General features: G+C 45.1%; 2 protein-coding genes across 5 annotated transcripts; both read right to left on the reverse strand.

Moving 5' to 3' along the window:
• Window positions 1-166: 166 nt before the first annotated feature.
• Window positions 167-14,518, reverse strand: utp18 (UTP18 small subunit processome component). Of its 2 annotated transcripts, none has more exons than XM_026163831.1 (13): window positions 14,091-14,518; window positions 13,158-13,306; window positions 12,955-13,050; window positions 12,817-12,882; window positions 12,635-12,728; window positions 5,938-6,063; window positions 5,686-5,860; window positions 5,509-5,609; window positions 3,360-3,450; window positions 3,123-3,246; window positions 2,833-3,007; window positions 2,619-2,761; window positions 167-321 (listed from the first exon to the last, which is right to left on the reverse strand). In XM_026163831.1, exons 1-13 carry the CDS (start codon window positions 14,307-14,309, stop codon window positions 297-299), a joined length of 1,584 nt encoding a protein of 527 aa, XP_026019616.1. In that variant the 5' UTR covers window positions 14,310-14,518; the 3' UTR covers window positions 167-296. The 2 variants fall into 2 exon arrangements, with proteins under 2 accessions (XP_026019616.1, XP_026019615.1); XM_026163830.1 differs by having other exon boundaries at window positions 12,635-12,726; window positions 12,809-12,882.
• Window positions 14,519-16,905: 2,387 nt separating this feature from the next.
• Window positions 16,906-25,715, reverse strand: wipf2b (WAS/WASL interacting protein family, member 2b). 3 transcript variants are annotated; one of them, XM_026163834.1, is made up of 8 exons: window positions 25,558-25,715; window positions 24,513-24,609; window positions 24,288-24,420; window positions 20,291-20,416; window positions 19,440-20,087; window positions 17,536-17,751; window positions 17,224-17,325; window positions 16,906-17,019 (listed from the first exon to the last, which is right to left on the reverse strand). In XM_026163834.1, exons 2-8 carry the CDS (start codon window positions 24,576-24,578, stop codon window positions 16,979-16,981), a joined length of 1,332 nt encoding a protein of 443 aa, XP_026019619.1. In that variant the 5' UTR covers window positions 24,579-24,609; window positions 25,558-25,715; the 3' UTR covers window positions 16,906-16,978. The 3 variants fall into 3 exon arrangements, with proteins under 3 accessions (XP_026019619.1, XP_026019618.1, XP_026019617.1); XM_026163833.1 differs by having other exon boundaries at window positions 17,674-17,751; window positions 24,123-24,420; XM_026163832.1 differs by having other exon boundaries at window positions 24,123-24,420.
• Window positions 25,716-26,054: the final 339 nt, after the last annotated feature.

Consider the following 26,054-nt stretch of genomic DNA (forward strand, 5'->3'; position numbering starts at 1 on the left):
AAACAAAAACATTTCTACGATGACAGTTCGTCAAATCCACACAAAACGTTTTTTCTTTGACATTTTTGTATTTTGATGATTTTTAGTGAGTTTCATTTGAAACTGTTCAGAACGACGTCAGCGTTTCATAAAACTGGTTTGGAACAAACGGAGGAAACTGCAGGGATCCTCTTTGAGTCTTTATGAAATCACATCATACAAACAATAAAACAAACTCCGCCTCCTGCAGCTGATTGGTCCTCTGCAGGTTTCAGTATTTACAGAAACAGTCTGATTCCTGCTCGAAGCTCCGCCCCTCAGAACTCTTTGTAATGCAGCAACCTGGAGACAGAGAGCAGGGTCAACGTTAGCATGTACGGGAACGTGACGCGAGCCGCACGCGCACACACGTAATCATCTCACAGAAGCCTAAGTGTGTCCAGGTCAGTGTGTCATGGATGTAAATGTGTGTGTGAGACTCGCTCTGGCGCGCTCTCAGCTGTTCCAGCTCTTTACCACACGGGGGCGCTCTTCACCCCAAGAACTCGCTCACTTTGTGACTCTCCAAACAGGATAAACTGGATTTCAAAGTAAAAGCTGTCATGTGATTAGGGGTCAGCAGACCGCGTACATGGCATCAGAGCTCCGCCTCCAAACGTCACACTGCTGCTGAGGCGACCTGTATGTGGTGGCGGTGACTTCACCCTCAGTTTCCTGTTTGACTTTGTGTCGTATTAACAGCTGATCACACAGAAAAGTCCACACTGCCGTTTTTAAACTTTTACCTCCTGCTGTTCACGGACGGGGTCACGATCACATGATCGATTCATGACGACAAGCGCTCAAATCCAACTTTATTTATATAGCGCAAAAGCACAACAGTCGCCTCAAGGCTCTTTATGTTGTAAGGTCGACCCTACAATAACACATACAGAGAAAAACCTAACAATCATATGACCCCCTGTGAGCAGCACTGTGGTGACAGTGGGAAGGAAAAACTCCCTTTTAACAGGAAGAAACCTCCAGCAGAACCAGGCTCAGGGAGGGGCGGGGCCATCTGCTGTGATTGGTTGGGGTGAGAGAAGGAAGACAGGAGAAAGACACTGTGGAAGAGATGAACCAATCAAAACACGATATAAAAAACCCCACGTAGCATTAGTTGGTGAGGACGTGAGAGGGCGCGTTTTGGGGGATTCGTGATTTTGCCGCCAAAAGCACATGAGATGTAAACGTTGCGTCCAGGTAGAGGACAGGAGGAGGGATACACCTTTAGGTTTCAGGGTTGTGATCTGCCCCGCTGCCTTGTGGTGGACAGGAACTACTTTTTGGAGTGACACATAATTTGCGCGGCGTCTTATAGAGATTGAAAATGTGACGTCATTCAGGGGTAAAACTGCAAAGGATTCTGGGAACTCGTGGCAAGAGGTACTAGCGCACGCAGGCTTTCAATTAAAATCAGTCACACAGCGATAAAAAGAAACACAAAAATGTCAAGAAGCTGTTGTATTATTAACTGCAATAGCCGGTCGCATGACAGCCACGGGAAGCCGACGGGTAAAGAGATCGTTTTTATCGGATTACGTCGTTGAAGAGAAATTGTTCGAGCCATGTTTCCGAAGTAACAAAGAGGCGACTGGATTGCAGCCATTCAAAGATCAAATATAACATCCTAGAACACTCCAGCTCACAGGTTACTCTGCTCACTAATTGCCCAGTACGATTACAGCATACAATATTATTGTCACTGCTACATTTCTGTGATGAACCAGAAATTATTTCCACTACTAATTAATTACCGTTGAGCTCAAAGGTCCTATTAATAAACGGTTAACGAATATGTATTTATGACGACGATTTGTGAGACTGGTAAACTTATGATACGTACGATGGTCTTTACTTTCTACACGTGCATTTCAAGGTCCTGTACCCATCCGTCGGTAAACTGTACCTGGGCTTGTTGCAGTGACCTGAAGTTACTAAACTTCATGAGTGTATGCACTCACTCCAAGATCCGTATGATTATAAATATGAGCGTGGTGAAAGTTGGGCAGCACGCTGACGTCTTTTGTCCACTCTGTGTGCTCGTAAGGGTCTAACCCTTTCACTCCTTTGATTTTGTCCTCGTATCTTTTCTTTGTCTTTTCGTCGAGTCCGTCTTTGTACGGACCGGCATTGTTCTGCTTCGTTTTGTACAGAACTTTTTTGGGGGGCAAAGAAAAAGCAAGAATTTATTGGAACCGGAGAATGAACGTTTTGCGGTGCTGCAAGTGCTTGCGTTTGATGCGGTACTTGGATTGTTTTGCCACGAGTTCCCGGCATGCAATGCGCGAAAGTCACGTGGTCTGTCGATCTCTATTGTGACCGCTTCTGTAACGGGCTTGAAGACCTGCCCGAGGCCATCACGGCGTTTTCAGGTAAACTGTTTGTAAAAATAGTTTCTAAACAGTTTTTGTTTGCAGTTATGACATCATGCTGGCGTGCGACACACTCCGGTCTGACGCTCGTGTGCATTTGAAGAAATACGTGCACATTCAGACGCACGAGGCTGAACACAAGGCGGGGCAAATACAAAGAAGAGTTAGAGGTTAAAAAATCCGGACTCCAGAGGGTCACGCCTGTGGGACCACAGACTGTCTCACCTGTAGAGGGGGGCGTGGCCTTTGTTGTTAGCCAGTGAGAAGAAGCCGCTGTGCGGGGAGAAGTCGAGGCAGCTGGCTCGATAAACGATCTTCCTCTTGGCAACGGGGAAGTTGGAGAAGACGGTGAGGCTGGGCAGGTGCACCTGAGGACAAAGGTAAACCGTTAATGCTCTTCATCATCGCCATCGTCATCATCATCACTGCCGTCTCTCACCAGCCGCACAGCCTCGTCCTCTGCGCGGGACGCAATGGCCAGGATCTCCGATGTGGGGTTAAAGGTCAGGGCGGTCGCTGAGGTCAGCAGGTTCATCACTGCCTTCAGAGGCTTCGGATTGGCTGAATTAAGACACGCCTCCTGAGAGTAGACGTTGACCACACCGGACTGAGAGCTGAAAAAAAAAAAAAAAAAAAAGAGCTCAGCACTGAGCACTCCGGCGTCTTTAACCTTAAACACACAGCTCTCAGCCAATCAGAGAGCAGCACGGTTACGAGGGCGTGTCTTACCCACAGGCCAGGTACTGCCCGTTTTGAGACGTGGCGATGGAAGTTCCCCTCACGCAGCCGTCGTCCGTAAACCTGTTCACACACCGACTGCTGCGCATGTCCCACACATACACCTCCCCATCCTCTGCACACACACACACACACACACACACACACACACACACACACACACACACACACAAAGATTAATCACATGACATGAGCAGGAACACACACGCCCACCTTTCCTCGACTTACCTGAGTTTGCAAAGACTTTGCTGCCATCAGGAGAGAACGCGACGCCGCTGACATCACCGTTTATCTTCATACTGCGAACCACCTCCTTTGTCTGCACACACACAGATTTTTCTAATATTAGAGTTTCATCAGTTCACCTGTCCATGCTTCCGATTGGTCACATTGCAAGCTCCGCCTCTGTCAGAGATACACTGTAGCTATGTCCCAATCCAGCGGCCGCACACTTCGTAGTGCGCATTTGTAGACCGATTACGTCACAGCGACACGACGAAGGCTGTCCCAATCTAAAGTGTTCTCTTTGTGCACTTCGTGGTCCCATATATCCCACAATTCATAGCGCGGCGGTGGGTGTGGATAATTTGTTCAGAAAAAAAAAAGGTGGATGGCTGAAGCGGGGCAGCCGAAAAGTTAAACTGTCAAAAGTAAGAACTGAATATTGAGTCTCTTTATGTGCGAATGTTTAATAATGAAGAACATTAAAACATTGCTGGTGGAGTCACACATGTGTCCACTGCAGCATCTGGAACTCTTCTTGTTTACACTCGTAATAACACAAACACTAAATCCTGCTTCTCTGTGCTGTTGTGTAGCAGTGTGTACACCTGAGACTGTCACCTGTCTGTCTGTCCTGCACTCTCTCTCTGTTTCTTTCTCTCTGATTGTGGAATAAAAGTATGAACGTGTGTTTATAAGTTACACTTGTGTCTGAATCCTGCAGCTTATCACACATTTGATTTCCATGTGTGACGACTGCAAGTGTCCAGAGTGAGGACAGACTGAGGGAGCCACTGCTGCACATCATCTGTGAGGCTTTGCACCCCTGATGATCCACCAGGACAAACTCAGCAGTGTGTGAGGAAGAGGAGGAGGAAGAGCCAGCAGCAGCTGACAGATGGAGAGAATAGACAGACTGTTCCCTGTTTGTGAAGGACTGCTAGGAAAGTTTAACATGACTGTCTGTGCTGAATCAGTCTTATTAGGTAATGTTCAAATAATGTGATCATCCCAGTGTTTCCAGTGTGGGAGAAAGTACTCAGAGTACTCAGGGCCTTCAAGTTACACACTATGAAAGGCAGCAACAAGTTTAATGTTCAGAAACCTAAAGTCTGTATCAGCAGCAGGATGGAGCTAAAATAAATGTTGGTTTCAGTTCTATGAAGCTTTGAGTATTTTGGATCAGTAGCTGCTGTGTTTGTTGCATCATATTGCTGTAACTGTTTATATGCTTTATATATTCTGAGCTAAGTTGATCTATAGTGTTACATCATATTCTATAAGGATGTTATGTGTTTGTAGACTTTCTGCCCAGTTTGACCCATTTAGCAGACGTCAGCCTGTTTAAGGCTCTGATATCTATTCTGTGTGACTTACAGCAGTTATGACATGGTCTGATTTTCTCACCCAATAAAGGAATATTTCATATATCAGTCTACTCTTTGTTTATCAGACACAGTTATCACAGCTCCTACATTTGCTTTTTACACATATATGTAAACATTGAGCCAAATTTAGTACCAACATATTAAACGAACAATATTTGTCTCTTCTATATACACACTGTCACAGATACTCGTCTTTGAGTGAAGATTTAAGGTGAGAGGAAATATAAATAACTGCAACTTGTATCTTTGACCCAGAGTTCAAGCTCTGCTGTAATAAATCATAATAATCTGACAATAACTTTAATATTGTCCATATTATATTTACATCACCACAGTGAGATGACGTTAGTCTCATGAACAACATTAACTAATTGTTATTTACTAACTAATCTTAAATGACTGTTCAGTGCAGACATGAAGCCCAACACGCATGTTTCAGTCTCGTGGTCTCAGCCTCAGATACTCAGCTGATCTCATAAATAAACAAACAAAAAAACATTTGTTCTCCTTCATTTCTGTCACTCAAAGCTGTATGAAACGTTTCCAGCTGTTAGTATCATGGTTGCTAGGCAACATGAGCAGCGCGACGAAGGCCAGACCGTCCCGTTTCACGAGCCTCGTTCTTCTGGCCTTCTCGCACTTCAGAGTACCCGCCCCACGTAGTCTGCGAAGTGCGGGTACTATGAAGTGTGCGGTTGCTGGATTGGGACACAGCTTGAGTTATCGGGAGGACTCAGGAGAGGGGAGGGGCGAGGGGGAGGAGTTACCTTGAGGGTGAGGACGTGCAGGTATCCGTTGGTGCCTGTGAGCAGCAGAGCGCCTCCTTCAGGACACACGGAGAACTCCTTCACTCGAGCTTCATTCAGACCTGATGACAAACAAACATGCTCTTAATTTGAAATCCCGGGAACCTCCTCCTCCCCTGACCTCTGACCCCGCCTCACCTCTGACGGTGTGCACAGGTGAGACGCGGCCCTCCATCATGTCGTACAGGTAGAACATCTTGTTCTTGAGGCTGGTGGCGATCACCATCTCCCCGTCCACGCTGAACTGCGCCTTGTGGACGGGGAAGCGCTCCAGGTGGATGCTCTGGATCTTCGGGTTCGTCTTCCCGTCCACCTGAAGAGGAGGAAGGTCAAAATCACGTGACCCCTCCCACCTGAGCCTAACACCTGAGCAGAGAGGCTCGACCGTACCTGGAACAGGGAGACGGACTGGTCGAGGCCGGCCGTCATGACGACTTGAGCGCTGGGGTGGAACTGGACAGTGGTCAGCCTGTCCTCAGACGGACGGGTGCTGTTGGCGTGGAGACACTTCTTCACCTGATTACAAACGCAGAGACGACAGGAAGTCAGACCCGATGTTTTAACGAGTGCTCGTCTGTGTGTGTTTATAACAAATGACAGCATCAAACTACTTCACCTGTGAGCTACAGAACAGAAATCAGCTGTTTTTCTAATGGAGTCTGGCAGGAAGCACGCCACAGGTTTTACATGAACCCTTCAGCTTCAGTCTGAGGACGGGGTTTTGCATCGACAGCCAGAAAGCCACATGAACTCACTCATGAACAGCAGAACAGAAAATTAGCAGATTTTGAATGGAGTCTGGTAGAAAATGACCTGAACCAAGTTTGCAAGCTGAGCCTGAAACTGCTGTGCAAGAGAATCTAAAATTCAGAGGATTTTAAATGAAGTTTGGTGGCAAAACTGTCAGTAAACAGCCGTCCGACCTCACTTTATTAATCTGTAAAAACAAACAAAATTCAAGTGAAGAGCTCAGAATTCACTCGAAGCGCCGTGAGGCATCAAACATGTTTTTAACAAAGCCCATGTTAGCATGTTGCTCTTGACGAAGGCTTTCGCACTTTTCTCCTCCTCCTCTCCCTTAGCTTCCCTGCTTAGCCTCTTGTGTCCTTGTCTCGTCTCGTGTTTTCTGTATTACTTTCCCTGGAACGCTCTCACAGTCTGTTCTCTAAAACCTAAAAGAGAATTATGGATTTGATCAACTGATCAACTGGTGCGTTCGACACCCTTTCTCAACGAGAAGTCTGGGCTCAGGTGAACCTGACTGCTGAAGATATCTACCTATGAACCATGGTAACAGGGTTCTGGCGGATCGGAGCTGGCTTGGCCCTGACTTATCGGAGAATTAAGGAAGCGGAACCAGCTGTTCAAACCCCCACAAGGCTGCCCGCTGGGATTGGAACGATGGGACGAGGCGTGAGTTTCTCAAAATGGACTCATTGAGTCAGCACGGAGAAGATCTTGGAGAACGCACGGCTGCCGTGAACACTCAGAACAATTTCATTTCATTTCATTTCATTTTTATTTATTTCACACTTGGTACTACAAATCAAACAAAACAACCACATCTTCTGTCAACAAAACACAACAACCATGTGTGAAAAGGAGCAGGAAGAAGAAAATATTCTTATTAAACCCTGCCCCCTATCTACCATCGAACTTATATCACCGGTGGGCACCAAAAATCAGGAACAAACTAATATTGACATTTCTCTCCGGTCGAATCCCAAACCAACATCACATTCATTCGCATTCTTCATACTGAGTTATCGTTTTAAACATATAACACTTTTTAAAACATTGTAAATTTATACAATTCTTTAAATTATAATGAAGTGAATTCCACAGTCTTATACCCCTAACCGTTGTGCTCATTAATCTTTGTGTAGTCCTGGCTAACTGATGTTTAAAATAAAATTTCCTTCTATTCTCTTCTCCCCTTGAACACATCAAAAATACTCTTTGTAACTTAAAAGGCAAAATATTATTTTTAGCCTTAAACATAATTAATAATGTCCGTAATTTCACTAAATCTCCTAATTTTAATAATTTTGATTCTATAAATAATTTGTTTGTATGTTCTCTATATTTAACATTATGAATTATTCGTATAACTTTCTTCTGTAATAGGTTTAAAGGTTTTATGGTATTCTCATATGTATTCCCCCAAACTTCAACACAATAGTTGATATATGAAAAAAACAAAGAAAAATATAAAATACGCATTGTTTTATAATTTAATAAATCTCTTATACTACCCAAAATATAAATACTTTTGACCATTTTCTTTCTAATATGTTCAATATGAGATTTCCATGTCAAATTCTCATCCACTATTACACCCAAAAAACGAAATTCAGTAACTCTTTCAATCAATTCTTCCTCTATAAACATAATGACTTTATCCTCCTTTACACGATTGCCAAATATCATATATTTCGTTTTTGTCAGATTCAAAGATAATTTATTTACATCAAACCATTTTTTTATTCTTAACATCTCAGAAGTCATAATTTCAACCAAGTCTTTCAAATTCTCTCCAGAGCAATAAAAATTTGTGTCATCTGCAAATAAAATCGAATTTAACCTTTTAGATACGTCACAAATATCATTAATATATATATTAAAGAGTTTAGGTCCCAAAATAGAACCTTGAGGAACACCACATACAATCTTCAGTCTTTCAGAAGTATTGCCAAAATAATAAACATATTGCAACCTATTCTCTAAATAACTCATTAACCAATTCAATGCTACTCCTCTCACTCCATAGTTATACAATTTAGAAATCAAAATAGAATGTTGTATCGTATCAAAAGCTTTTTTTAAATCAACAAATACTCCCACTGTGTATTTATTATTATGTGTTGCAGATGAAATATCTTCAATAAAAGTCAACAACGCTAATGCCGTTGACCTATTTTTACGAAATCCAAATTGGTTTTCATGTATTAGTTGATATTTTTCAATAAAACTATCAAGTCTTTGTGCAAAGAGTTTTTCTAGCAATTTTGAAAACTGTGATAAAAGAGACACTGGCCTATAATTGTTAAAACTATGCTTATCTCCTGATTTATATAATGGTATTACTTTTGCCACTTTCATTCTGTCAGGGAATACTCCTGACTGTAGCGAAAGATTAAAAATATAACAAAGAGGAGTACTTATACAATCTATTGTCTTTTTAATTATGACCATGTCTATACCATCACAATCAGTAGATTTTTTATTTTTACAATTTTTTACGGTTGCTACTATTTCTTTTATGGTAGTATCGGCTAAGAATATGGAATTAACCATTCTATTATCACCTATCCAGGCTTCCTCATCTCCTGGATCATCATTTTTCCTGATTAGATTTGCTAAAGTAGGTCCAACATTTACAAAAAAAGAATTGAATTCGTTTGCTACTTCGGTCTTATCTTTAACAACTTGATTATTATTAATAAAATAATTAGGCCGAACTTTGGGTGTGTTCTTATTACCCAATACCTCTTTAAAAATATTCCAAATGCCCTTAATATTATTTTTGTTTTCCTGAAAAACTTTATTATAGTAATCTTTCTTAGCTTTCCTCAATATTAATACCAACTTATTTTTATATAGTTTATATTTCATTTCCGCATTTTTAGTTCTATATATTATATACTCCCTATATAAATTATTTTTCTTTTTACACGCATTTGCAAGACCCTTAGTTATCCAAGGTTTCCTATTTATATTCTTTTTCTTATGCTTAAATGATATCAATGGACAATGTTTATCATACAAGGCCAAATATATATTTAGAAATACTCCGTATGCAATGTTGACCTCATTAACATAAACCTCCTTCCAGTCCGTTTCCATGAGATCTTGTCTAAACCTATTAATTGCTTCATCATTTCTTAACCTTCTAAAACTCACAAAACTAGCTTCTTTCTTTCTTTTCATATTTAAATCGAAATTAAAAAAGACTGGTAGATGATCGCTTATATCATTTATAATGAGTCCACTTTCAATATTATTCTCCAAACTATTAATAAAAATATGATCAATTAGTGTTTCTGATTTATCCGTTATTCTACTCGGCTTTATAATTAAAGGATAAAATCCTTTACCATATAATAATTCAAAAAAATCTGACGAAGCCTTATCATTTGTCACTTTACAAAGATCAATATTGTAATCACCACACAAACATACAGTCTTATTTCCCTTAACCTTACTCAATAAATTTTCTACTGCTTCTGTAAATAACTCAATCTGTGATCCCGGTTTCCTATATATACACGTTACAATTATATTACTTCTCTTTTCTATATCCAATTCTACTGTCACAGACTCCATTAAATCATCCATAACAACAGACATACATTCAACTTTTTTACATTTCAAATCACAATTAACGAAAAGTGCCACCCCTCCTGCCTTTGTCTTGATTCTATTCACAAAGTACAAATCGTATCCTTCAATACAAAAATTACAACCCTTATTCTCATCTAACCATGTTTCAGACAGAGCAATTATTTGAAACTTGCCTCTCAGACTATACAGAAAATCTTCAATCGAAGCAAAACTTCTATAAAGACTTCTGCAGTTAATATGAATTAAAGAAAATGTATTGGCTATATCAACCTTATCCCTGAATTGCTCCTCTGTAAAATAATCACATGTGACGTTAATTGTATTAAGCACATTCCTTTCAGGGTCAATACCTACTTCAAAATCATATGATTTATAATCTGTGTCGTCAAACATAATGCATAAATTATTCTAGCGCTATCTATTACCTCATAAGAAAGAGAAGGAAACAAAAAAAGAGAAAAGAAGGAGAAAAAAAAAAAGAAAAAAACTGAAAAAGGAAAGAAAAGATCCTAAGCAATCTCACATTCATTTATCAACATATTTTAAAGTCCGTTGATCTTGTTATCTTCCATATCCAATTTTACAATTTCCTTTTGTCCTTTTCCTCCCGAGGTAGCATTTAACCTTGCCAAAAATAAACTAGTTATAGCCATAATTGGTCGCAACCATTTATCTATCTTAATCATATTATCACGTATAATTGTCCAATTCCTCAAGTTCCTTAATCGTTACAACCTTGGCTTCTTCTGGTGTTCCATTCAGTTTAATCATCACTTTGCAATTCCTGGTCCAGGTTGCTTGAATCTTTTTCTCCTTCCGTAAAATACGAGCTTGTCTTGCAATATCTGCATTTCTTTTTGTAAGATGTTCATTCAGATATACTCCACTTCCTTTCAAAAGGCTGGACCGTCTCAGCAATTCTACTTTGTGTTTTCGATTAACAAATCTCACTACAATTGCTGGAGGAGCATTTTTGTGCCTTCTAGGAAGAGTATAGCATGCAGATATATTATTACTATGCAGGGGAAGATTTTTACTCGAAAAGAATTCCACAACCTGCCGTTCCAACGATTGTAGCTCCTCCATCGGGGGCACGTCCTCTCCTCGTTTTGCACCAGTCCCAGATTCGGTAACTCTCGCATATGTTCTGTGTTTAGTTTCCAGACCTGTAATGACCATTTCCTCGAGTCGAGCCTGCTGTTCTAGGTCGTCCACCTTCCTTTCCAAAAAATGGATTGTCTTATCTTTCTCCTTGACCAGATCTTTTAGTTCTTTGATTTGCTCCATCATCGACATTAATATTCCTTGTTGCTTATTTACTTTTTCAATTTCCGACGTCAACGAATTAAGTGAATGCTTAATCTCTTCCAGATCTTCTTCGACTTTCTTCATCTTTGCCATTTTGTCTCTCTTTGATGTCAATTATTAGTACCTTTGTTTGCCCAAACAAAATCTATAGCCAGAATTATTTGGAATTTTTTCTTATCACCAAACATTACGGCACCACCGCAAGGACGCCAATCCGGCTGTAATCACTCAGCTGATCGAGCAAGAGCTCTGAGTGAAAAACTGGATTACATCTGGAGGGGCTCGCTCGAACAACACCCCTGAGCGCAAATTCGATCACATCTTGGGGAAGTGCACTGCGGTCGTGAGTGTAACAACCTGCTCTTTGAGCAAAAAGAACGACAACATCACGGAACGTAAGTTTGGAAAACATCATAGAAAGCTCGCGGCTCTCCAACGGGAGATTGAGAGACCAGTGTTGGACTGTAGAACAGCTTTGAAATTCATATGAGCTGTTTGCACTAAAGTAAAAAGCACCATCACTTCATGAGGAGACCCCTTTGGCACCAGCTGCGGTTGCAAGGCTGGAGCTGAACAACAACACCCTGATAACGACTGTGTTGAGTCTGTTCTTCCCATTCTATGCAAGGCCACCTGGGTTGGCTGGAAGACTGTTTACTTAGCCTGGCAGGGTGAAGGACACTGTCTCAGCTGAACTCTGGACACACACACACACACACACACACACACGCACACGCACACACACACACACACACACACACACACACACATCCCCCCTCCCTTTCCAAACGCCTTCGATGCTTATTCCCTTCCGATGCTGACGGTGGATCATGGAGACCAGCGCACGCAGGCCCGGATGTGCTGTCTACATCGGCGGTCTCTCACCTTTATCCCCCTGCTGCTTGTCATGTGTTTCTTTGGTGTATTACGAGTGTTTTCATGTGCAGAGGTGTTTTTTCTGTGCTCAAACTGATCTCCCTGTTGGAGTTCAGTCTGGGGGGAGTTATTTTTCTCCTCATCTTTCCTCATGTGGTGCATTCTCCATGTTATACCTCTCTGACCTGTCTTCCCCATGTGATGTTTGTGTCATGTATGTATGGTCGGGGGGTAAGATGGCGCCACCATTGCGTGCAATATGTCGGCAGCCTTATGAAATTTCCCCTTGTGGGACTAATAAAGGTATATCAAATCACACAGTCACTGCTGCTAAAATGATCCATATTCTGAATGGAGTCTGGCAACCACGTCACACCAGATTCAGCAGATGTTACAAAGCCTCACATCCTGTTCTCAGACACAAACGTATCCCAGCACCGGTGTAACACTCATCGCTCTGTAACATTACCTACAGCAAACACGTAAAATGAGCAATATTTTGAATGGAGTCTGGTGGAACAGCCTGACAGACAAACAGAAGCCTGCTGGACTCACTGACCCTCAGGATGCCGCTGGGCAGGCTGTCCGAGGACGCCACAAAGTTTCCCGTCCTCCTCAGTAGGTCATCCTCCTCATCTTCATCCTCCTCAGCTTCAGGAACACAGAGACGCAGAGTCTGAGTTTCTGTCGACTGAAAACACTCTTAAAATAATAAAAACATTTTAGATTCTACCTCTCCTCCTCCTCCTCCTCTTCTGGTCGCTGCTCTCCGCCCATGATGGCGTTCCTCCCATCGCCTTCTGGAACCTGAAACACACGCAGCACACGTCCAGGTGTGTTTATAGGTGTGTGTGTGCATCTGTGTGCGTGCATACTCACTGCTCCCTCATCCTCTGCTGCAGTTTCTGTTTGGTCATGGTGGACTCTGCCTCGCCTTTCATCAGGTTTCTACGGAAACGGTGCTTCATGTCCACCCTGAAACACACCAACACCTCAGCATCATCACGCGAGTCTTCACTCACCACAATCATCTTTGATTTCCCGCTTTCAGCCTAAAACACGTCTTATTGTGAAACACTCACTCTTCCTCCAGCTCGTCATCCTCGTCCACCCACGCCGCTTTCTTCTCGGCCTGCGGCTCCTGCCGCATTCCGCCCTCATCCTCAGACTCCTTTGCCTCCTCTTCATCTTTGTCCTCCAGCAGCAGGAGTCCGGTTTGGTCCTCGTCCTCCTGCTCAGGGAACAGGAAGCATCAGTGAAAAACCAAAACCTGACCTGAACCCAGCACGATTCATCACCAAGCTCCACAAACCAGACTCCATTCAAAAATTCACCCAGTTTTACAGCATCGTTCAAACGGGAGGTTATTCAGCGGGTCTAAGCCAAAGTCCTACACAGTCGTCTTCGTCTTATATATACAAAAGTTTCAGCTTCTGAGCAGGGAAAGAAAAACAAGACTTTTTTTAAATGGAGTCTGGTGGTAGATAACTGTCAGCCTGGTTCACACACAAACAGAGGCAATCTAAATTAGAAGACTTTTAAATGGAGTCTGGCGGTAAACCCAAAGGTTTAATGGTTTGTTGGAAAACTTCGTAACCTTAGTTTTCAGAGTAATATCTGCTCATGCGCACGAGAACAAAAGTCAGGGATATTTTGAATGGAGTTTGGTTGATACAAGTTAAGCTTGAACAGATTACAGACATCGTGGCTGTTAATTAGCCAGCCGAGTTTACCAGAAACACCCCGCAAACTTTTGTAAATGTCAAACTTTGTCTTTACGTAAACAGTTTTGCGCCTGTGCAAGAACATTTGAAGCCGATCGCAGGAAACAGAGTTTTTCAGGTAACAAAGATTTTCGTGACTTTTCTTTCAGGTCAGTTAAACCGAATTTACCACAAATAACTGCGTTTCATGAGAGTTACGGCAGCTCGGTCTCAGAGGCAGAGGTTTCCAGTTAGTGTCCAAAAAAGTTTAAATGAGCTGTTTTTTTAAACGGTCTCTGGTGAGAACGTCACCTCCACGAGTCTCTCCAGCAGCTCCTCCTCGGCCCCGAACACCAGCTCCTCCAGCAGCTTCACCGAGCTGTTCTTCTCCCCCAGCACCGCCAGGTTCTTTACGTTCCTCTGCCGCTCCTCCTCTTCTTCCACCAGGCTAGACTGCGGGAGTTTCGCCCTCTTCTTGGCCGGCTGTTTGCCCTCATCGGCCGGCAGCTTAATGAAGCTCATGTCCTCCATGTTTGTTCCGTCCTCTGCACCAAACTCCAATCAGAAAACTGCGACTTTAAGCCAGCCTCACAACACTTGTAATCCTTTTCTTAGCATGAAGCAGACTGTGTTGCACATGTGGAGACCAGTGCGTGTTTTTTCCCCTCACTCGCAGTGCAATCACGTGCTTCCGGTGAGATGACCTCCGAACCCGGAAAAACAAAGTCCGCCCCCTAGTGATTGAAAGCAGAAATGCCAAAAAGAAAATAGATTTTTAGTTTTTAAACTAACTGTAAACTCAGTCTCCACATAAATATCAAATAATATAATTACTGAATTAATGTTCTGTTTTTTCTAAATGATATTTATTTCCTCAAACCCTATTTCATGTTTAGACTGCTGCTAAAAAATGTGATTTTTGAGCTAACTTTCATGTAATTTCTACACACCATCAGATTTTATAACAGAGCCATAGAAATATTTTGTGAGGAGATGAGACAGGACACAGAGAGTCGCTGAGGAGTTTATTGAGAGCAGAGGAGCATGCTGTTAAACTGGGACTGAAGGTTCAGCCTCAGTGAAGCTGCAGGACAGCCCGACACTATCGTCACTACGGTTACCATCACTACCACCACCCTGCAGCACACGGGTCGCTTTGTTACAGCTTTTAGTAGTTTCTTTACAGAGTCTAACTGTGTGTAAGGCAGAACACAGCAGGCATGGGGCAGGAGGCTCTGCTGCAGTTCAAAATGCATCATCAAAGAACACAAAATCAGACAGTTTGCTATAAAATGGAACGAAGGGTGCAGACTGAGCCGCATTCTGCTGCTGCAGGACCGCAAGCGAAGATCCAGAGAAGAAGAAGAGCCAAAATCTGCTCTGACCGCAAACACCTCAAACCTGAGCACCACATCAGATTCAGTCTCAAACCGCTCATGGGTCACGTGACCAGGATTCAGGACGCGACGGGAAAAAGGCTTCATGTGACAAACAAAACGAGTCATCGAACATGAACGTACGTTTAAAAACATTGAAACAGTCACAAGAAACTGGAAACATGAGTGTGACACGGACACGTTAGAGAAAACGAGGTAAATGAAAACATCCTGATTTTACACATTAGTTTCTCTTTTTCAGCTTTATCAAAGAAATGTAATCGGACTTCATTTCCAGAAATCTCCTCATTTTCTCTAAATGTCATTATTTTAATCAACTCGAGCATTAAATCAAAATTATTTTCAGAGCTTTTTTGAATTAAATGTTTTATCCCATCAAACATTAAAGCATTTCTACTGACAAATTATTCCAACAACTTTCATTAGTATCATTTTTACTTGTGTGAATCTTCATCGCGACTTCTCGACTTCGTCGCTCTCAGATTATTTTACATCGTCAGCTTCCTGATTTGAACCTCAAACAAAACTCAAGATTCAGCTCCTGAAATCAGAGCGAGTGTCGACCTGCTGCTCACACCTGCGCACTCTGCATCATGGGTAATTATTTAACACTGCATGTTAAAAAAAGAAATGTGCTCTCTCACGCACACACAGCTCAGATAAAGACAACATGCACCAGGTTTAGTCTGTAGTTAGAGGGAAGAAAAAAGGAAGGAAGTCCTCGCTACAGGTGGGAGACTTCCAGTCTGTCTGTGATGGTTTGTTCCATCACCCCCCCACACAGTCCACAACATGGTATAAGCTGCTGATGACCTGCAGCAGGAGTCAGCTGATCCCAGATGAGTTACTCCCACTTGGCACTTAAAGACCCGCCTGCTCACAGACCAGCTCCAGTCTCAGTAAGAGGTCAATGACATCACCACGGCAGGTGATGATGACGAAGCAGTTACGCTGCCATCGTGTCTCCTCACACAGGAAGTGAGTTCCGTTCAGGTCCCGATCCAGCTTCCTACAGGAAACATGAGTTGAAGCCTCGTTAAAGGAGCGACTCAACGTTTCGTCATGGTCTCAGGGACACGACGAGTCTCCTGTCAATCAGCTCCTTGTAGAAGGTTTCCTAAAACGCCGAGCGGCTCCTTTCAGCTCATTCACTGAGTGACTTTGTTCTTGTGTCCTGCGTCCGTGCAGACGTCTGTGAAAACAAAAAGTGCCGGTGCAAAACTAAAAACATGAAAACGGTGCAGAGAGGAGGCTCAGCGCCTCCCAAGCTTCACATTTATCTCGGAGGACTCGTGCACGGACATACTGGCCCTTTAAATCAGGCTCCTCAGTGCTTCCTCCCGCCATCTCTCTGAGACTCGTCAGTCTGTCAGACCTCTCTCAGCCAATCAGCTGTGAGCATAGATGAGGCAGCGATGGAGAAGGCGAGGATGACGAAGCCGGAACGCCGCAGACTTCAGACAGGATGATGGATGTAAGGTGTGTGTGTCTGTGTGTGTCTGCGTCTCTGCGTGTGTGTGTCTGCGTGTTTGTCCGTCCGCGTGTGTCCGTGTGTCTCTGTGTCTCTGTGTGTGTGTGTGTGTGTCTCTGTGTGTGTGTGTGTGTCTCTGTGTCTCTGTGTGTGTGTCTCTGTGTGTGTGTGTGTGTGTCTCTCTGTGTGTGTGTGTGTGTGTGTGTGTGTCTGTCTCTGTGTGTGTGTGTGTGTGTGTGTGTGTGTGTGTGTGTCTGTCTCTGTGTGTGTGTGTGTGTGTGTGTGTGTGTGTGTGTGTGTGTGTGTGTGGTCCAGGGTGTGATCTTCCTGGTTCACCTCCCGACCGGAGGAAGGGGAGGAGCTCCTCGCATCACTGAAACAAACAAAAATGTTTGTTAAACTTCTGAGCTCCCCCTGTGTCTGTTTGTAATAATAATAAATAAATAATAAAACGTGACGGATCCACTGAACCTCTTTCTGTTTCAGCAGAACTTGTCGTTCTAACGTCACTTTCTGTTCTGTGTTATTTTCGTGAATAAACGGACGAATGAAAACAAAGACGTGCACGAGGTCGTACCTCTGTTGGCCTTGCTCGGGTAGATCTTGGTGAAGTGTCTGTACTCGTCCGGAGGAGGGAAGTCGTCCAGAGGATGGAACGAGTACTTGGACTCAAAATCATCTGCAGGAGGACGACACAGAGTCAGGACACGGAAACAGCTCAGAGTGATACAAACAGCTGCGTGTGCGTTTACACGGCTTTACAAATAAAAGGAGAAGAGGGGAGAGACAGGAGGAGGACACAGCAGCGGGGAGACGAATTCAGCTCTAATCAGATCATCAGAGGAAATCAGCAGCAGCTTCATCGACCGCCTGCTGGAGACGGACTCACCCGCAAACGAGCGAGGGACGGAGGAGGAGTGCCCGTTTCGGAGAGGAGGGGGAGGCGGGGGAGGAGCGGCTGGGGTGCGGGTGGGCGGGGGAGGAGGTTTTCCTCGGGTCGGGGGATCGGAAGAGAGGGAGGGGCTACCATGTGTCCTGTAAGGAGGGGGAGGCGGGGCTTCTCTGCCACCAGCCCTCAAGGACGTCTGGACCGGAACCGGAGGAGCTGAGGAGAGATCGACACAGGTGATCGACACAGGTGACTGTACTTCTGAAAATTGTCTAACAATCAAAAATAATTTGTTAAATTTTTATGAAGTTACAACAATTTCATAATAATTTTTAAAAGAAAAAACGAAACCAAAGGTAAAAAATCTGAATATTTTCAGAACAAGTACGATTAAATAAATTCCATCACATGACGTCCAGAGTTGAACATGATTTGAACTCCCCTGAGGGTGAAAACCTCAGAATCTCTTCTTTTATTCCAGTATTTCCACCTTAAACCCGTCTCTGCATCTAATTTAAACCCTGAGTGTCCACAGCTCGTGTGCTCAGATCACAGCAGCTGGTCTACCTGCTCCATGACTGAAGAGCAGACACACCCACTTCATCACACACTCACTGTTGTAATTACACGTCAGCGAGGAGCTCACAGCCGGAGCGAGCAAGCACACTTTTACTAAGTAAAGCAGCTGAACGGTGTAGTACATGACTTAATAATCGATCAACAAATCGATTTACTCTGCCTTACAGAAACCTGGTTGCAGCAGGATGATTATGTTAGTTTAAATGAATCAACACCCCCGAGTCATTCTAACTATCAGAAACCTCGAAGCACAGGCCGAGGGGGAGGTGTGGCAGCAATTTCTCACACCAGCCTATTAATCAACCAAAGACCCAGACAGACTTTTAATTCATTTGAAAGCCTGATGCTCAGCCTCGTCCACCCCAGCTGTGAAACTCAGAAACCAGTCTTACTTGTTATCATCTATCGTCCACCTGGGCCTTACACAGAGTTTCTGTCTGATTTCTCAGACTTTTTATCTGGTTTAGTTCTGAGCTCAGATAAAATAATTATTGTGGGTGATTTTAACATCCATGTAGATGCTAAAAATGACAGCCTCAACATGGCATTTAATCTGTTATTAGACTCAATTGGCTTCTCTCAAAATGTAAAAGAACCCACCCACCACTTTAATCACACTCTAGATCTTGTTTTAACATATGGCATAGAAACGGAACATTTAACAGTGTTTCCTGAAAACCCTCTCCTGGCTGATCATTTCCTGATAACATTTACATTTACAATAATCGATTACACAGCGGTGGAGAGTAGACTTTATCACAGTAGATGTCTTTCTGAAAGCGCTGTAACTAAGTTTAAGAATATAATCCACCCACTGTTATCATCTTCAATGCCCTGTACCAACACAGCAGAGCAGCTATCTGAACGCTACCCCAACAGAGGTCGATTATCTTGTTAATAATTTCACCTCCTCACTACGTACGACTCTGGATACTGTAGCTCCTTGAAAACTAAGGCCTCAAATCAGAAGTACCTGACTCCGTGGTATAATTCTCAAACACGTAGCCTAAAGCAGATGACTCGTAATCTGGAGAGGAAATGGCGTGTCACAAATTTAGAGGATCATCATTTAGCCTGGAGAAATAAAAAAATAAAACTAGACCTGTCTTAGCTAATTATAGGCCAGATAACACCAATGAGTTAAACTGCAGGAATGTCTACAGAACGCAAAACATTATTATTTTAAATAATTTTTTTTATTAAAATGTGTTATATTTGTTAAAGCGTTCATGAAAATAAAATGAACATTTGCTCTTAAATTTCCCATAATGCACCCGGAGCACTATATCTTACTGCCTGTGTAACTTAAGGACATCACCTCTCACCTGCTCCTCTACCTGGCGGCTCTCTAACAGGGGGCGGTGGCCTGTTGGCACCCTGCTGGGAGGGTGTAGGTGACGCTGGAGGAGGTGGAGGGGCAGGGCCTCTGGAAGGGGTGTGGCCCCCTGGTGAGGGGGCGGGCCTCTTGTTGCTGAGTGAGTTGTGGCGCTGTGGCAGCTCGGGTGCTGCCTCTCCACCTGGGCCGTTAGTGATGCGGTATGGTGGAGGGGGCGGGGCCAGAGAGGAAGAGGACACGGGGTTTCCTCCCGAGGTAGGAGGGCGCCTGCTGTTGCTAGGAGATGGTGGGGGTTTGGAGGGCAGTGGAGGGGTGTTGTTGGGGGTGGGGGGAAGGGGCTTCTCTCTGTTGTAAGCGGAGGTGGGAGGGGAGGGGGCGTTACCTCTGCGACATAAGGGAGGGGGTGGAGGAGGGGCAGAGGAAGAGTGTTTCATGCCGGTGGAGGGGGATGAGGCTGTAGAGGAGGGGGAAGAGGGAGAAGGGGATGAAGACAGGTTGGGGAGGGAAGGACGCGGCATGCGAGATGTCTCCATGGGTGATGATGCCTGAGGGGAGGGGCTCTCTGCATCATCATGGCGATGGCTGGGAGGGCGGGGCGCAGCAGCCCGAGTGGAGGGAGAGCGACCGACGGCGCCATCTATGGAAAATATGGAAAGGTAACTTTACAAACATCTAAAACTTTATTAACACCCGTTTATTTTTATTTGTAAATTAAATAAAAATATCATTAAAATTTGACAAGATTTTTTATAAAAACAAACAAAAAAAATATGAAAACAAATAAAAACCAATCTGAAATTGAAAAAATACAAAGTGACAAAGTAGCAAATGACCTCTCACCTCCGACTGGCCTCAGTTTGGGAACTCCGCCTGTGAACAGGCCTCCGATTGGTGCAGCACAACCAGATGGACTGCCTGCTCCGCTTCCATTGGCTCCTGCAGCTGCTGCTCCACCTCCTTTCGGCTCTGAGAACCACAACCATCGGACAGATGAGTGAGGGCTCCGCCTCCTGAGGGTGGGACATCACTGCTTTACACCGACACCACAGCTACGACACTAACGTGACGATGGGATGGATTAGTGCGCGAGGTAGGATGCAGGTGAGGTCAGGAGACTGCCACAGGTGAGATGAGGTGAGATGAAGTGAGACTTTAAGTTTAAGTGTTTTACGCTCCCACGCAGCTCCGATGACATCATCGCCAGCACAACAAACAGTCGAAAACACATCGATTATAACCTATTACATCACAGTGACATCATCAGGGCTGCATCAGTCAGGAACAAACGGGAGACATTGTATCCGTCAGGTAGGGCGAAAGAGGAAGGAGTCACGTCACCACCATCAGACCAGACGTCATGATGACTGAAAACATGCTACAGGAAGTAGATGTAAAGTTGGTCTGAAGTGTGGCCACGCCCACCCGTGAGATAAAATGTCTTTATTTCACCTTTACCTGAAGGCTCATTCTGCTTCTAAAGTTAGCACCGCCCCTTTTCCATGCTCATGAAGCCAGTGGGTTAACGAGGCGATGTTAGAACAAATAAATTCACCTCCAATCCTGCAGTTCCTCTAGCATCCAGTAGAGGCAGCAGTGAGTCAGAGTTTGCATTGTTAGGGGCGGGGCCTGAGTGTAAACCTCTCAGACACTGAAAGGAAAGCCTACTGACTTCAAAGCGAGGAAACAGGAAGTGGAAATGCTAACTCGAGTTGTAGCTGGTCTGAGCACACGGGTACAGGAAGCAGAGCAACCCTTCAGCAGTGAAAGCAGCAGGATGACCGAGCTGTGCAGCCCTCGGCAGGCTTCATGCTGTAGAGGAAGGTCAGAGGTGTCTGCCGCCCACTTGTCCCGCTGCAGGTTAACAAGGTGTGTCTGCGTACGAGCTAAAAGCTAACTGATCCCGCTGCACGCTCTCAGTTTCACTCCTGAAACATCCACCCGCTGTGGACACGTTCTGGGTTTCTACTTTACAGTCGAGACAAAATTTCTTTGCACACAGCTGTCGTTATAAAAATGTTCTGGAGAGGTTTCAGTCTGGTTTTAAAGCTCTGTCCAAGGGTTTTCCCTCATAGTGGTTCAGGACTTTCTCTGCGAGCTTTGGCTATTTCACGTCTTCTTCAGTTCCCCTTACTTGTGGTGTTCCTCAGGGTTCCATATTGGGCCCAATTTACTCTATTTATATGCTGCCTCTAGCTAACTTTCACATAACGAATATAACACTTGATTGATACGCTGATGACACTCAGACTGATGAGAAGCTGCTCTGCTCCAGTAAAAGCCTTCAGTGTCTGGATGGCCTCTAACTTCCTAAACGTTTCGTAGCAATCGCAGCACTTTAACTCTCGCCTGCAGTCTTCAGCCTTTTATTAAGTCGCACGTTAAAAATTTGGCGGTTATATTTGACAATAACTTCACCTTTAAAATACAGATTAGCTCAGTTGTACAAACTGAGGCTTTTATCCAAGGTGGGATCATTTTTATCTTTTGGACAGTTGTAACTTCTCATACGTTGCAGTTAGTCGGACCTGCCTTGTAAGACTGCAGTCGGTCCAGATTGCTGCAGCTCGTCTTCTGACACAAACTAAAAGACGTGAACATTTTCCCCGATGCTCGCCGTCTTCACTGGCTCCCTGTTCACATCAGAATTGATTTTAAAATTGTACTGTAGACTTAAAGCCCTGAACGGACAGGCTCCTGGGTGTTTAATCGGACCTCTTGCAGCCTTCTGCACCCTCTGGATCTCTTAGATCAAAGGATCTTTTGCTTTTAGCCGTACCCAGTTCGAGGCTGGTTCACGGAGGCGATCGAACGTTTGTGGTCGTGGTGCCTTAACTGTGGAATAATCTCCCCCCACACATCAGACAGGCTCCGACTGTCAATCTATGGTATTCACTGCCTTTTAATACACTTTGAGAGTTATTTGGTATTTCTGTTCAGCACTTTGGTCAACGTTGCTGTTGGAGTTAAATGTGCTACATAAATAACAACGACAATGATCCTGCTGATCGGTGTGTGATAGGGCGGCTTTCAGTCGCCCGACAGAGTCTACGCAGGAAACGGCGAGCACGGCTTTCAATGACACGTTATAGAGTTTTAGAAACATTCCTGTTCTGCAAACCAGCATCAGGCCAGGACATCAGCTCCACTGACAGGTGAGCGCTCAGCCGTGTCGCGTACGTGCGGTCGCGAGTGCGTCGATGGTTTGGGATGAAACTGTGGGTGGCGTGGACGGCAGACATTTACAGAGCAGGAACACACACAGCAAAGCAGAAAGCATCATCAGGTCATCAGCAGCTGTGCAGGAAGCTGCAGCATCTGTTTCAACAGCCGCTCCGTCACCTGCCCACCGAGCCCGCACGCCACCGCCGTGGTGCAACTTTAACCTGAAGTCTGAACTCGGCGGAGAAAGGAAGAGAAGTTAGAGCACAGACATGACGGAGGTTCAGGGTGAAGCCGACACAGACAGAACGGATCAGATGAGGAGAAACAGGAAAAGGTGGAACAGAAACAAACAGGAAGTCAGAGCCGGAGGGGACACGGCGTGTGTGTGTGGAGGTCAACTGTGAGCCCGATGACGGGCAGGAGTCACGGCCACTTTCAGAGCCGCCCGTCAAACAGACGACGAGCCGTCTACAGACGGAGGAGCAGCAGCAGAGCGATCGCTCCTCCAGTCTTTCAGCTCATGCAGTCCGTTTCAGCCTGCTTCTACAAACTGACCGAGCGCGCGTCAGAGGCTGCTGCCGGCCGTCTCTGCCTGTACAGCTGAAGCTGTTCACACCTCGCCGCCACCGAGGGTGCGCAGAAGAAGAGTCGAAGCTCTGACGCTCTCTCCAATCCCAACACTGATACCAGATTAATCACCTGCGTCCTCGCTGTGACGTCACACTGACGACGAGCGTGTTTGTGGACCAGTGTGTGACAGCTCCAGGAGGAACGGGGTTTCCTGCACAGGCTGGATCTTCAGGGGTGACCGCATATAAGCCCGAAGGACCCGGGTCACATTTAAACGCCGTCTGTGCGGCTGCTCCTGCTGGCCAGCAGCAGAAACACAAGCAGGTTCGATGAATTACCTGCGTGTTACCTGCCTGCGCTCACTTCCTCTTTCAACTCTGCTGAGCGTTTGTCCTGAAACATGTTTAAACTTTATTTTGGCAACTTTGGAAAACAGATCCCAGAACAGGAGTCTGTGGTGTTAATGCGCAGGGTCTGAACTAAAGCGCTAGCACTAACAAGTCACACACGCGTGGCCCACGCCATGTTTACACACATCACAGGCTGAAGCGTGAGCTCATGACCGGGGCCGTATCAGGACCCCGTGCCCCCCCACAGGTTTAGTTATTCATCAGGATGAGTGTGAGGCGTGCTCCGCTGTGCAGGCAAGTTTAGGTCAGCTCTGATCTGACTGCGTCTGCTGGTCACATGGTTATGAGCGATCAGCTGATTTTAGACGCAGGGATCTAAAGGAAGCGCTCCGTAGCTGAGCTTAGCACCCCCAGGACCCCGTCGGGGGGTAAACCTTCAGCTGATCTGCTGACCATCAGGTCAGCTGACCTCAGCGGGTCTGGCCCCGTCTGCCCCTCTCCCTCGGTGGACAGGAAACACGGCGGCTGTTTCAGGCTGCGCTCGGCCTCCTGCACGCTGACTCCAGTACCAGAGAAGATGGCGTTCTTACTCTCCAGCGACAGCGTGGGGCTCTTATCTCCGACTGTCTTCTTCTGCTCCTCAGACGGCGCCCCCTGCTGTTTGGGCAGGCTCTGCTGCTGGTGTAGGTACTGGTATAAGCGAATGTATGGGTGCTCAGTGGGGGTTGTTTGGCTCTTTGGTGTCTGAGTCTTACTGTCGAGCAGCGGGGCGCTGCGGTCGTTTACCACCGCCACCTTCTTCAGCTTGGCGCCTTTGCAGATGTCCGACAGCAGCGCGCCACGACCTTTGGCCTCCTCCTTGCTCAGCTTCGGGGGGCTGGTATTAGCCTTTTGAGAGATGGAGGTGGAGTTAAATAACCAGACTGTGACATGCTGCAAGTCTTCTCAGGCTCACAGGTTATGAATGAGAGAAAGCTCACCTGGCTGAAGGTGGGGGGAGGCGGGGGTCCCCCAGGTGGAGGAGGAGGTGGAGGAGGGATGGGCATCCTGCAGCTGATACAACACACACCTGATCACCTGAAACACAGACACACAATCCGATCAATACCTTCCTGACAATGCTGTTCTTCTTTGTCTGCTCGTTCACACTACAAATAAAATGCGACAGCAAAGGCGCTCTAGTGTGAACGCTCAAAGCAGCATGCGCACAAGAAGACGTCACACACAACGCGCTCCGTTTAGACCAAACAAACAGTGTTTGACTGTTTCTGACTTTACGTTTCCCAGTTTTGCTTTAAGTTATAAAGTTATCTTGTTATTTACATTTGTCCTAATAATGATCCTTACTGCTGTTTTAGAGGAGCGCTGCTTCTAGCTGCAGATTTCTGTCAGTCTGCAGATTATACAGAACAAATAAAATGTTCACGTTTCTCCAACATTGTCTTCCCAACAGTTTCACTGGATGGATTCAGCACCACATACGAAAGTGACCCAGATCGGATTTGAAAATATCAGATTTGCGCCGTTCACACTGTCAGACCATGATCGGATAGATGGGTCGCATAGGGTCAGAAACGTCAGATTTGATGCGCTTTCGCCTGCAGTGTGAACGCAGCCTATGTGTCAGAGATGAGCGGCTGCTCCTGTGATGGAGGCCTGAACCCTGAGGCTTCAACCTGGATTCACCTGGTGGCTTAAACCAGTTTTCTGTTGGTCAAACCTGAACTATTGAACAGCTTCTCTGCCTCCACTGGACCCCACCAGCCCGGGTCCGGGGGCGGGGGGGTTGGCTCCGGACTAACCGGCCCGGGTCTCTCTAGGATGCTGGGCTAACGATTCATCCTCCTCACCGCGCTCCCCTCCAGCTGTGTGCACAGTGACCAACATCTATCCGTGCAATCCTCCCCCCGCAGAGGCTGATCAGTATGCGGAGTTAGCTCCATCGCGAGCCCAATCTGCTAGCTCAGCGCTAGCATGCGCGTTAGCTTTGAGCACATTCGGACAGGTGAGGTGAATAAACGGTACCTGTGAGCGTCACCGCGTCTCTGTGGCCTAGCTCATGCTTCTCTCGGTTCGCTGGCTGCTTTCTCACTCTCGGAGTCTCCGCCGTGAGGACCGTAACTCCGCCGTTAGCCTCAGCTCTGCAGAGATTTCTTTATTTTTCTCTACAAGAACACGTGACCTGCTGCTGCACCTGCGCATGCTCACTAAAATAACGGCATTCTGCCATTCTTATTACACAATTACAAGTTTAAACCCATTTCCCTTTAATAAAGACAAATGAGCGCATTTATAAGATTATTGTTATTTTATTTTGTAGTGAAGGAGGACATGCAGAGGGTTAGAGGAGAAGGAGAAGCAGAGATTCGTTTTGATCTCTTTTAACATGAAGTTCTCGAAATCAAATGTTGTCTTGATCACGAGCGTTCAATCAGAATATTATGAGTTTATAATATCAAATAAAATGTATATCAAGTAAATTTTTAAAGAATCTCAAAAACAGCAATCATTTTCTCTATTCA

This window comes from Astatotilapia calliptera, chromosome 4, assembly GCF_900246225.1.
Source record: "Astatotilapia calliptera chromosome 4, fAstCal1.2, whole genome shotgun sequence".
Classification (NCBI taxonomy): domain Eukaryota; kingdom Metazoa; phylum Chordata; class Actinopteri; order Cichliformes; family Cichlidae; genus Astatotilapia; species Astatotilapia calliptera.

Bases quoted from the DNA above. Each gene is read 5' to 3' on its own strand.
- wipf2b (XM_026163832.1), bottom strand. From the start codon at position 24,578: ATGCCCATCCCTCCTCCACCTCCTCCTCCACCTGGGGGACCCCCGCCT. The intron at 20,417-24,122 runs GTAAGAACGCCA...TGTGGTTCTCAG, and splicing joins CCCCACGCTGTCGCTGGAGA to AGCCGAAAGGAGGTGGAGCA. The intron at 17,326-17,535 runs GTGAGTCCGTCT...GTCCTCCTGCAG, and splicing joins CGTCCCTCGCTCGTTTGCGG to ATGATTTTGAGTCCAAGTAC.
- utp18 (XM_026163830.1), bottom strand. From the start codon at position 14,309: ATGGAGGACATGAGCTTCATTAAGCTGCCGGCCGATGAGGGCAAACAG. The intron at 5,861-5,937 runs GTACGGTCGAGC...CCTCCTCTTCAG, and splicing joins AGTCCGTCTCCCTGTTCCAG to GTGGACGGGAAGACGAACCC. The intron at 322-2,618 runs GTGAGACAGTCT...CTCTGTCTCCAG, and splicing joins GGCCACGCCCCCCTCTACAG to GTTGCTGCATTACAAAGAGT.